At 29.2% G+C, this 12,918-nt stretch overlaps 1 protein-coding gene across 2 annotated transcripts; it reads right to left on the bottom strand.

Moving 5' to 3' along the window:
- Positions 1–3,700: 3,700 nt before the first annotated feature.
- LOC126845673 (uncharacterized) lies at positions 3,701–12,599 on the bottom strand. 2 transcript variants are annotated; one of them, XM_050584485.1, is made up of 3 exons: positions 11,356–12,599; positions 10,965–11,027; positions 3,701–3,847 (listed from the first exon to the last, which is right to left on the bottom strand). In XM_050584485.1, the coding sequence occupies exons 1-3, from the start codon at positions 12,564–12,566 to the stop codon at positions 3,823–3,825; spliced, it is 1,299 nt and encodes a 432-aa protein (XP_050440442.1). In that variant the 5' UTR covers positions 12,567–12,599; the 3' UTR covers positions 3,701–3,822. The 2 variants fall into 2 exon arrangements, with proteins under 2 accessions (XP_050440442.1, XP_050440443.1); XM_050584486.1 differs by lacking the exons at positions 10,965–11,027; positions 11,356–12,599 and adding an exon at positions 4,825–6,131.
- Between the last annotated feature and the right edge of the window lie 319 nt (positions 12,600–12,918).

The following is a 12,918-nucleotide window of genomic DNA, read 5'->3' as shown; positions in this document are numbered from 1 at the left end:
AAAAATAACACGCGATTAATTTGAAAAAAACTCTAGTTATTATCTCTGCTCCACGCAAAAACATTGAATCGTGAATATGTTTTTGCATTACGGATCCGTATACCCATAAAGATTTTATTTGTATGACGTACAATTAATATAAATTGCCAATTGACGGCCACCACTGTCGCACTTCCAAAGTACCAGGGTCCTATGTTAAGTTTGCTATGCATTGCTCAGTAGCTGTAGCGGATGATAACTTATATGAGCCTATTAAAAACTAATATTATTTAGTATGTTATTTTGTTAAGTTAATTGGTCCTATGCGTGAAATATGTATATATATATATTATTTAAAATAAACCAAGTAACACAACAAAATGTCCAGGGTCCTAGCAACCGCGAGAGTTCCCTCACACTATTCAGAAACGACTGGTCAATATGGTGGCGATGACAATAAACACGCGTTTGTTCTAGAATCCTGGTACCCAAGTGTATTTCAGAATGACCCCCAGCCCAAAAACATGTTAAAAATGTATCAATGCCTCAATTCAAAAACAATTAAATGTATTTTAACGTTTTACACTAATCGCATTGATGTGGAGCTGAGAGTTTAATTGTTTTACAATGACTCAAGTACAGACTAGACATATATCTTAAGTCAAATTTTCAGCACTTAAATCATTGAGAAATTGATTTTTTCCGTTTCTGATATTATTCTCAGCTGTACACTTGAAAATAAATACTTAAGAATTAATACATATAATTTGAAACAAAAGCTAACAGCAGCATAAAACTTTGATTATTTTTCAAATAGCCATAAATTAAATACTATAAATAGTTTGACTTATTGAGTATAGTGAATGGCGATAGAATGTTGTAGCCATTGTGTAACCCTGAAATATTGATAAAAATGTATTAATTATACAATAATATGTAAAATTATATAAAATGTAATATCGTTCGGGTGGGAAGTCAGCGTTTTTTAAGAATAATAGTTAGGCATAACTAAAAGTAAAAAAATAACTCTAACAAAGCAAACTAATTTTCAGACCTCAGTTACAAATTTAGAAAAGTTCAATTAAACAAAAACAAGTTTGCTCTTTCTGAGTTAAACTTTTTAAAAGACAGCAAAATGTGCGTAAAATTGTATTTTTTGTACTTCGTCAGTTAAAAATGTAGAAGTTTAATTCTTTTTAAAAATATGTTTACTTTTTCTAGGCGCGTTTTTGCTTGATAGAAGGTACTCTACCAACCCCCCAATGTGTTTCCTCTCCATTATGCCCGATTTCACCATATTGGCTTTTTATTTTTATATTTTCTAATAATAATTTATGCATGAAATCAATGTGGTTGTGATTGATGCGATTATTAAATACTCATAGTTCATATACTATATATGTTACAACATACAATATATATTATTTAATTATTATTATTCAACGTACTCCACAAGGGTTCAGTTATCTCTCCAAAAATAGGGTAAATTTACACTTTGGCCGTAGTCAGTTTCTAGACAAAATATTAAATTTTAAGTACATTATTGCTGGTCTCACGATATCTTCTAAACCGCTATAACTGGTTTGAACATACTATCCACAGATTCGCATCGAAGCGTTTATTTAAAAGTGTTTTTATCCCTTTCAGTTATAATAAAATCTGTAAACCTGTGACCTCTCCGTCCCCACTATGCCCCGACCCCACTGTATTGGTTTTTTTTTTTAATAATTACCTTATCAGTAAGTTTTGCTTTCACTAACATTTTTAATTGCCTCTCCGACATAGAAATCATTATAAAGGTATTCGCACTAAACATGCCAATCTATATTATGCTTCAACGTATTTAATTGTTGCAATTATTATTATTGCGTTTATATGAACAATATTTATAATACCAATTACATAACACTCAAAAACAATAATTTTATTTTTCCTTTTGTTCAGTTTTTAAACAACCTAAAATCGCGTTTAAAACAAATCTTAACGCAAAATTAATATTTCAATACTAATTATAATTAGATCAACCGTTACTTAATTATTATTACTCAACGTACCCCACATGCAATTAATTATCCGGTTGGCTTCGCTTTCATTGATTCCATACAACTCGTGCACTTTGGGGTTACTTAAGTGTTCTCTTACTATATCTCTGATAATATCTTTGTGTGTACGTATCAAATTTGCACCTATTAACTTTTTATATATATAGTCCAGTTGCTAAAATCATTATAATTTAATTTTTAGTATACATTATGAGTACAGCTTTTATAGAAATTATGTGTCTCGAATTATCACTACTATATCTTAATAGAATACTTAATTTATTATCATTTTTTCAATTGGCAATAATACATAACTCCCCAATCAGGAATTGTGTTTCCTATTTGAATATAGAAAAAAAAAGTATAAAAAAAATAATAAAATATTTCGAGTTCATTATGTTACTTTTTTCAACTTATAAGGCACTCGAATATTGTTTTGCGGTTACAACTTATATGATTCTCATTCTTTTTAATGGCTTCTGTTTCTAGCGGTTTCAGTGTAAAACTTGCTTAAAAACACATGTGTTTTTTTTTATTTAGTCAATAGGTTAAAAATTCATATTGAATTTTAAAAGAAATAATCGTGGCTATGGCATGTGAATTATAAAAAATAGTGGTTTTGCCGTTTTAAAAACCCGAAAAATGTACCTATTACATGTTTACACAACCTTCTTTCAACAAAATATTATATTTTGGCTTTTTGCAAACCTAATGTTTTATAGAAATACGATTTTTTTTTCAAAACGCTTCCATATTAATACTGATATTAATATGGAAGATATTGATATTGATATGGTCGTTTTATTGGCTGTATTAAGTTTCTATCACACCATTACACTGGTGAACTTATCCAAGTTAAGTTATGAATTCTCAATTTGATTTCCACTGTTGTTAAACTCTTTTTTTTTTTTTAAACGAATGAAGCAAGATTCATCAATAATATCAGTGAACAATAGTATAGTATTGTACTGGTGACACTATATGAAAAATACAACAAAAAAATATTAATTTAAATATTTGTACGAAAATTTAACATAAAATGTATAATTTAAATTATCACATAGTAACCATTTTTTGAATAATACACTCCTGTATTATATAATGTTTCTAATATTTACACTTTAAAATATATTGCGTACAAAGTAGTTATTTGCTATAATTATTGATCATCAGGGTCTACATCAAGATCAAAATTTGTTCGGTTTACGAGTAGCACAAGAGTTACCCATTAAATAATATTGACCACCATCGATAACTCTGTTACCGTCGCTGTGTTTGAACAGGTTCTTCATATTTACAGAATTAAAAACATATTATGTTCCCAATTGAAAAATGAAGTACAATGTATTTTCTAAGAAAATAATGAGTGTCTTACATCCGATGGCTCGGCCGTGTATAAATTTATAATATATAACGGAATAACTTATCAAATAACATTAAACTTTTCTAATTATTTATGTTATACATAAATAAAATACATGGGTAAAACTGTTTTATTTATAACACAACTATTTAGAAGTACTTGAATTTATTGATTTATTACATGTATGCAGTTTAAAATATAGCAATATTATAAAACGATACCATAACAATTTCTTATATTTTTAAAAATAATTAAATGTATTATTACATTAATAAAGAACAATTAATAAATAATAATATATAATAATATTAACATCTAACAATAATAGTATTACAATTTTAAAACTGATTTAGCTGGACTGTTGTTATGTGTACAAGAAAACGTATGTCAAACACTTACATACATTTCCAAAACTTAGGTGCGATTCTCAATGACTGTCTAATTCGTTTCGGTTGGCTCCATCCTAAACAAACATAATATCGAATTTAAAACATAAATTGTATTAATTTCATTGCTAAACTATCTAAAATTTACAATTAATAAAAATAAATAGTTATAACAGTTAACCTGAATGCTGCTATAGCTATTTTGTCAAGTTCACTATTTTTTAACCAAAATCAAGAGAAACTAAAACAATTTTCTTATTCAATGTTTTAATTCTTTTTTATATAATAACCTATTGTAACCACTCATTGATTAAAAAATACTAATATCAACCAATAGCTCTTGAGCCAACACAGCACTCGTTATGCAGATAATTTTGAAATACCATAATATTATATACCGGGTGATTATTTTAGAACGTTCTACATTACATTACTCTTAAAATAATTATAATTTTGTAGTTATTTTTTTTTTTTAAATCAATTTTGTTTATGCTATACAACAATATTAGACAATATACAAATTTTAATATTTCTTAAAACTTTATTAACTATTAAAACCTAAATAGAAGCGTTTATATTTGATTAACTTTATAATTTAATTATGTTAATAATTAAGTTAAAAATAAGAATTATTTGCTGAAAATGTTGACCCGTCGATAACCATTTTTGGATAAATGCGTTTAAACTTTAATAACTTTAAAACTATTTTTTAAAAACTGGTTATCGATTAATCCAAATAGTCAGTTAATTATTCGTAATTTAAAAATTAAACTATATATATATATATATATATATATATATATACATGTATATGTTTCTGTCTAAATTCTAAAAGTTAGCATAGCTATGGAAAATATTAAAAAATGTAAATATCTAATAATTTTAAAATATTGTAGGATAATAAGAATTTATATTCTCTACAATTTTATTAGGTCTATACCTATGCATATGCCTATGCTTAAACTATTTTCTATATTTTCGAAGATCCGTACAATTGTTACTAACTTTACATGATATTACCTTACATCCTTATTACTACTTTTAAATTGTTTACCTGACATTTTTCTTTCCCGTAGTTGCATCGGTTAATTTATCGTTTTCGGTGTACAATTGTCTTAACCTCGCTACTACTTCATCATTGGTAGATGGTGTATAACGTTGTGAACAATTAGGAAAATTTAAATCCACAATTGGCGGTTCCACGCTATTCAATTTGCCTTCACCATATAATTCAACCAATTGTGTTAGCGGGTCTACCATTTCTTGCAAGTGAAATTGGGATAAATCCTCCTCTTTTCCGATATCTAAATCGAATAGATACATCTTAAATTTTTTTTCGAGGGCCTTGTTGAATATTTCATATTTTTTAACTAAACTTCCTTTGTGATCGACACACTGACTTGATATTTCGTCGTCGACCATTTTCAAAATTTCCTCTAAGACGCACAAAACGTCGGTTATATGGTCATCAGTCATTAGGGAATCTGAATTTCCAGGACCAAAAATAACTTTGAACATTTCAAATTGGACAGCATAGTTGATTTGATATATCACTTGTTTTCGTAGTATACCTGCCCACAAATATTCCGAATAATACAAAAAATAAACTAAAATCGGATGAGTAAATGGTTTGTTTATTTGATTACTAGGTCCTGCGTCGTCTAGATTAGTGTTCGATTTGATGAGGAACCGTTCCCCAAGTCTGTTGTATTCGGTTACATCGTAATTAGGTCCATCTGGAGTGATTTCAAGTAAATCTGAGCTTTCTTTCTCACTATAAACCTTTAAAAGAAAATGTTCTTCTCTAACTGCGACCTCTTCGCCTTCTTCTTTCTTCGCGTTTTCCTTCTGAGACTCTAAATCGATTTTCAGTTTCTTCAAATCGTGCAACAATACGAACAAATATAAACTAGTCACCGTCGAAACCGCACAGCCGAATCCTTGTCGAATTATATTTTGAACCTGACCGATACTTACTTTTTCTTGGATTTGGTCGTTTTTCGTATAAAGATCCAGTACTTCGTAAATATTTAACGTAGTATCGTCTTTTTTTTCGATCAAATCCAACAAAGGACGGGTCTCTTCAGTGATGTTCACGTTTTGTTTCAGAAAATCAACCGTGTAATCTTCATCATCATCAGTTACAATCATTGTTATCGCATTTAGATCGAATTCTTTGATGTCATTTTCGATTTCAAGTCCTGACCCAAAAATAGTCAAGCACAAAATAATAAGGGCACTTGATATACAAATGATTTTATACATTTTAGAAGCACGGAAAAAAATACAGTACAAGACGACCACAGAATTACTATGAACGTTTTAAAGTGGTATGTGGTTTGCTCTAGTGGTTTTTTTACAAAAAATATAGAAAACGTTGTAGTACAATATTTTCAGTGGTCGCGTTGAATTTTTTTTTTAACCAAACAGGTGTAAAAACATTGTAAGACACTTAAATTGTCAATAGTTACACTATTTACACGCCTTGCGGTTACTCCCATTTTGAAACGTTGGTGAACCAGTCAAGATATCCAAATGGGAGTAACCGCAAGGCGTGTAAATAGTGTAAATGTACACTAACGCACATTCGTGAACAATTTGAACAAATAAAATATGTCGGCATGACGTGACCATGCAATGTAAATATGTAGGTGTTTGGTATTTTTGCTAAAACTTAAACATTGGTTGGAGTTGAGGCTTTATATTATTATGTTTTCCCAGTAGTTTTATAAATTAAAAAAAATATGCTTTAACACGATGAGCTAGAAAGGAATGATTTCAATATTCCAACTAAACAAAAAAAAAGCTTCTGGTCACAAAATTAAACAATTTATATTAAAATAAATGTTTGATAAATTAATCAATCAATAAACATTTGGATTTTTATGAAGTTTTGACCGTGCCAACTTATTTTTAGCACAATTCATACAAAAGTTTCACACTTTTTAACATAATATGTATATTATACAATTTTTATTACGTGGATTTGACATTTGTATCATAGTAAAAAAAAAAGAAATGTTAATTGTATTTTATAATTTATGTAGAATAGTTATTATTCTTTAAACTATGTATATAAGCATGTTTATTTGTATTAATTAAGATAAATTAAAATTAGGATATTTTTTAAAAATCAAATAAATTAAAAATACCATAGCATCGAAGATAAAACATTTTTAAAACTAAATTACTTGTTTACTTATCCTTCCGGATTCTTCATTAGGATGAGGTCTCATGCCCCAAAACCCCCATAGGAAAAAATAGCTTGCTCTAAGGCTTAAACTAACCTGATACTGCTCCAGAAACATCAGCGATTTTAATGAGACTAAACCTAACCCACCCTTTGTAAATTAAAAAAAATAATTTGCTCAAGGCTCTTATGTAACTATCTGGACTCTGGGCGCTAATATCCGCCACCGTAACCGCCTACTGTTATGTACGTAGAAAGATCAGAGATCAAGTGGCTATAATTTTTGTATTAGAGGAGTCCACCGATTTCTGATTCATGTAAAAAACACTACTAGATGGCAAAAGAAAGGCGTCCTATATAGTAAATGTATGCCGGTTTTGATTCAGCTAAAATATTATGACACAAATTATGCTTACATATTTTGTCTCATTTATTAGCCAAGTTAGATGCTTAATTGTACTGTGGCATCATCGTAACTAACCACATAATAAAGCTATTTCTCAGATACCTGTTCACCGTTTCTCTCTTCTTACAAAACAACCAAAAATTTACCACTATCAAGAGTAAATTCCCTCGTTTCTCTTTAAATTTTATAACCCTGCTCTAGATCTACCCTCAGTCAAATTTTCAGACCTCAGTCGCAAATCTTAATAAAGTTTAAAATAAATCTTGTTTACTCTTTTCGGGCAATTTTTGTATACGTAATCCAAAAATTAGTAGATAAATAGTAAAGTTGTGTAATGCTCTGTTATCTGATTATCTATTATTTTTTGTTATTTTATGTGTCAAATGCATAAATTGTAGTTTTTATTAAATACACATCAACTGTATTTATCAAAGCAGTTTTGATGGCAAACAAATTGTATTTTATCCTATAGAAATGTCTGTGATAGTCTGACAAAAAAAAAATGGCATTTAATAAAGTATCCTCATCACTGTATTAATAAGTATACATTATAGTTCAAACTCTAAATTAAGATATTTCAAAAAATTGCCTATACTTTACTCCTTATAAATGGCCGGTGTGGTGTCCTCTTAATACATGAAATATGTTGAACATCGTAGATGTTTTGCAAATATTATAATATTTGAAGTATTTTTCTGTGAAACATTTTTTATACATAGGTTTACTATCTACTATATTTAATTTTTAACGTTGGTGTTAACATCTTTTGTCGTCTAACCTTGGCTTAATCAAATATACGCAAAACACATGTGAAATGCAACCGTAGTTTGACTTTTGCATCTCGATATAACCAAAAAAAAACAGCCGTAGAATATATAAAAATGCAATAATGTTTTGGACAAATTAGTTTCCAATAATAATATACCATACCCTGATCTTTTATTTATTAAATAAAAATAAAAATTAGAGCCAGTAAATGTTGAAACTTCAATTGCTAATCGATCCGGCTCAATACCAAGTAAATCAATTTTGTGATTTATACAGTTGCCACTCAAAAGAATTGGTCCAGTATTAAAAAAGTTACAATGTATACAGACACAAAAAAAGCTCACACCGTTGCAAAAACCAATAGCATCGCTGCTCCACGTCGAAGTTATAAAATAGATCTATCAATTTAAAAACGCTCATTGCTTTGTATTCCACTCAATATTACAATATTTACTATTACGGTAACATCAAAAGTTCGTGGTGAACTTTCAACAAATCAGTGGTTTCATTTTAGGTCAATGCGATTTATAAATTATTTCAATTTATTGTTAGAAAAGTTTTTGTATATTTTCGCAAATCGGTACACGTGATTTAAAAGCGACACCGAGTTCAAAAGTAAACGAATATTTAAAATTATGATTTGAAGTATTGTTTATCGAATTCTCGCCTAAGCTTTTACACGAAAACACAATTTTTTTTAGCACAATTTTCATACCCGTTTGCTATACAAATAACATTAAATGAGAAAAAAACGTTATAAGCATTACTACTACGTACTAAATGGTAAAATAACAAAAATGAGTAAACGTTTTCAAAATTCTACCCAAAAACCTATAGCTGTAATTTCAATTGTATGACCAAACTGAGAGTCTGAGTTTCTTATATTTTTCGACACGATGACTATGATTGGACTCCCCTTACTTAAGATGGATATGTGATTTAATAAAATATATAACCAAAATTTGTATCATTCGTTGTCCTACTTTGATCTACAAAAAAAAAAAACTTTAAATCAAATTACAGATTAAAATAAAAAGTAAACGTCCTATTCATAAAATATACACTACACTCATGTTTTATGTTGTTTGTTAGACCTATCTTCAGACTAATTATCAGTTCTTAAATCTTAAAAATGCGCCAAAAATATGTCAACCTTACTGGCAGGGGGTGGGGGATTGTCAAGATTTCGGTTTGTCCATGTGCGATTTTGTCGATAGCCCATTTTATATTGAAAATGCTAAGGTTATAATAAATCGAAAATATTTTCAAAAAAACATACAATTTGGGCACTTGTGCACACACAAGAATATCTTAGTACATTTTTTTTTTCATCGATAAATATTCATACATTTTAGGCAGAAAAAAACGTCGATTTAACGACAAAAACCGTATATAAAATTGTCAATGTTTGAATTTCCATTTTTTTTTTGTTTTCTTTTGCACATCTTAGTGTTACTTTTTAATTTTTTTGCATTTATCCATAATTTTGATTTTTTTTTTACTTATTTCTTTTACCTTTTTTTTTATGTATTAAATTACAATAAAGAGAGCTTTTTAATGATTTACTGTTACAACATTTAGTAAGTTACATAAAAAAAAATGTAGGTACTACATTTCACAATTTGCCTATAATACATATTTTGTCCTAAGACGTATAAATTTGTATTTGTGTACCGTCAGCCGTAGCAGCTGAATCGCAAAAAAAAAAAGATGACTCACGTCATAAGTATACTTTAACAACTGTCAACCAAGGCCACCGTTTGTTCGACCGTTTATGGCAAATTTCAATATTTTACACAATTATCGTTACTTTTAGTGGTTAGCATAAAAAAATAATCAAAATATCATTTGCTAAAGATTGCTGTGTATTTTCGGAAAAATATTCTTTATTTAAAAAGAAAATCAAGCGTATAAGTTTGCATTAAAGTTTAAAAAGTCCACCATTTTTAGACCCCCGGAAAAAGTGTTAAACGTTTTTAGCTGTTATTTGCCTACATTCGTTTACTTTGACTACTTTTTGCTCATCGATGATAAAAACAAAATAATATATCGTTGTAAAACATACACCTTACAATAATATACAAGTACTTTTAAATTTGCTACTAAAACCTGTAATTCTTGTAGTTTTGGTAATTGGAGACACTTCAGTTTGTGTAAAAAAAAAAATAAGCGTATTATCATTATTGTATTACAGAGTTTGTGAGATTCCGTTGATCAGTGGACTTATTGGTTCGTCTTGACCTAAAATGAGGCCCCTAATTTTTTTACATGGATATGTCATTGGGTTGGGGGTAAATTGGAAAATCTGTGCGAACGCTGAACGTTACCGAGTATATATATATAAGATTATATACATATATATAAGATTATATACATATAGATAACGCGTTAACAATTGTAATTTTGTGTTTATTTTGTTCGGCTAACGAGTGGGAAACACTGACGGTGGATTTTTATTCAAATAATTGGTGATCAATTGTATTTTTTAAATTTAATTGCATTAAATTGTTCAAACAAGGGGTATTATCAACATATTTTTAATGAACTCCATGGTATAAAGAATGGAATAACAAAAAATATAAAAGACATTTTTACCAGATTACACAATCAATAAAAAATTGAATAATTTTTGGAAACTCTTATCGGAATTCATTATATGTGATTAAAAGTTACAGCCTGGCCAATAATATGATATCGCTAGTTAAATGTATCAGTTGAATGACTCTGAAAGAAGTTTCACTTCATCCGTGCGGATCGATCCGTACTATTGTTTTGGTTACAACTTTATATAATATCTTACATACTTAGTATCTACTTTTAAACTGTTTACCTGTCAATTTCCTGTTCTATAGTTACATCTACAGTTACATCTTTGTCTTCGATTGATTCCAAACTAAACAAACATAATATGGAATTTTCATTAATATCATTGTTAAGTTATCTAAAATTTATAATTAATAAAAATAAAAAGTTATAACAGTTAACCTGTTATGACCTTTAGCTGGTATATTAATTTTGTCTTTTAGAGCTTTACCAACTTTTGAAACCTAATTTACTGAAAATATTGATTAGTCGACAACAAGTTTTCACCCGGATAAAAACAATTTATTTTCTCTACAATTTTATTGGAGATAGGCATAAATTATTTTCTATTTTCTCGAAGACCCGTACTAATTTTACATAATATCGTACATCCTTATTAGTACTTTAAAACTGTTCACCTGTCACTTTTCTGTCCTGTAGTTGCATTCGTTACTTTATCGTTTTCGATGTAAATTTTTCTTAACCTCGCTACTACGTCATCTTTTGTAGACGAAGTATAACGTTGTGGACGATTGGAAATATTTAATTCATTGGCTGGCGGTTCCACGTCTTTCAACTCGCCTTTACCATATAAATGAACTAATTGTCTTAGCGCATCTATAGTTTTATTCAAGTGAAATCGGGAAAAATCCTGCTCTCTTCCGTTATCTAAACCAGATAAATACTCCGTAAATCCATCACCGAAGACTTTGAAGAATATTTCATATTTTTTAACTAAACTCCTATTGTGATCGACACACTGACTTGATATTTCGTCATCGACTTTTTTCAACATTTCCTCCAGGACGCACACGACGTCGTTTATATGGTCATCAGTCATTAGGGAATCTGAATTTCCAGGACCAAAAACAACTTTGAACATTTCAAATTGGACAGCATTGTTGATTTGATATATAACTTGTTTTCGTAGTATTCCTGCCCACAAATATTCCGAATAATACACAAAATAAACAAAAAACGGAATACTAGGTCCGTCATCCTTTGGATCGATGTTTGATCTGATGCCGAACCGTTCCCCAAGTCTCTTGTATTCGGTTGTATTGTGAATGCTTTTAAACAAAGCCGGTTTTAGATCCTCACCATAATCTTTTTCAAAAAAAAGTTCTTTTCTAAGTGCAACCTCTCCGCCGTATTCCGTGTGTTCTGTTTGTGTTGGTCCTTCGTTATATTCTTTAATTTCATCGGCAATTTCCTTCTGAGACTTTATATCAATTTTGAGTTTCTTCAAATCGTGCAACATTACGAACAAATATAAACTAGTCACTTTCGATACCGCACAGCCGAATCCTTGTCGAATTAAGTTCTGAACCTGATAGATATTTACTTTTTTCCGGATTTGGTCACTTTTCGTATATAAATCCAGAACTTCGTAAATATTCAACATAGTATCTTCTTTTTTTCCGATAAAACCCAATAAAGGACGATTCTCGTCAGTGATGTTCACGTTTTGCTTAAGAAAATCAACCATGTTATCATCATCATCAGTTACAATTGTTGTTATCGCATTTAGATCGAATTCTTTGATGTCATTTTCGATTTCAAGTTCTGACCCAAAAATAGGCAAGCACAAAATAATAAGCGCACTCAATAAACAAATGATTTTATACATTTTAGAAGCACGGGAAAAAGCACGACCACTGAATTACTATGAACGTTTTAAAATGGTATGTGGTTTGCTCTAGTTGTTTCTTACAAAAAATATAGAAAACGTTGTAGTACAATATGGTCAGCAGTCTCTTTGAATGTTTTTTTTAACCAAAAAGGTGTATAAACATTATATGATATTTAAATTGTCTGTAGTTCTTAAACACTAACGCACATTCATGTACAATGTGAACAAATAAAATATGTTTGCATCGGCATGATTTGACTATGCAATATAACTCTGTAGGTGTTAGGTATTTTTGTTAAAACTTAAACATTGGTTGGAGTTAAAACTCTATTTGTTATGTTTTCCCGGT

Source organism: Adelges cooleyi, unplaced genomic scaffold, assembly GCF_023614345.1.
Source record: "Adelges cooleyi isolate 19-005CV unplaced genomic scaffold, UGA_ACOO_1.1 ACOO_flye_CR_arks_rails_tigmint_CR_PRNA_8, whole genome shotgun sequence".
Taxonomy (NCBI): domain Eukaryota; kingdom Metazoa; phylum Arthropoda; class Insecta; order Hemiptera; family Adelgidae; genus Adelges; species Adelges cooleyi.
Note: the sequence above shows the minus strand (reverse complement) of the source record. Positions and strands in the feature narration are given on the sequence as shown.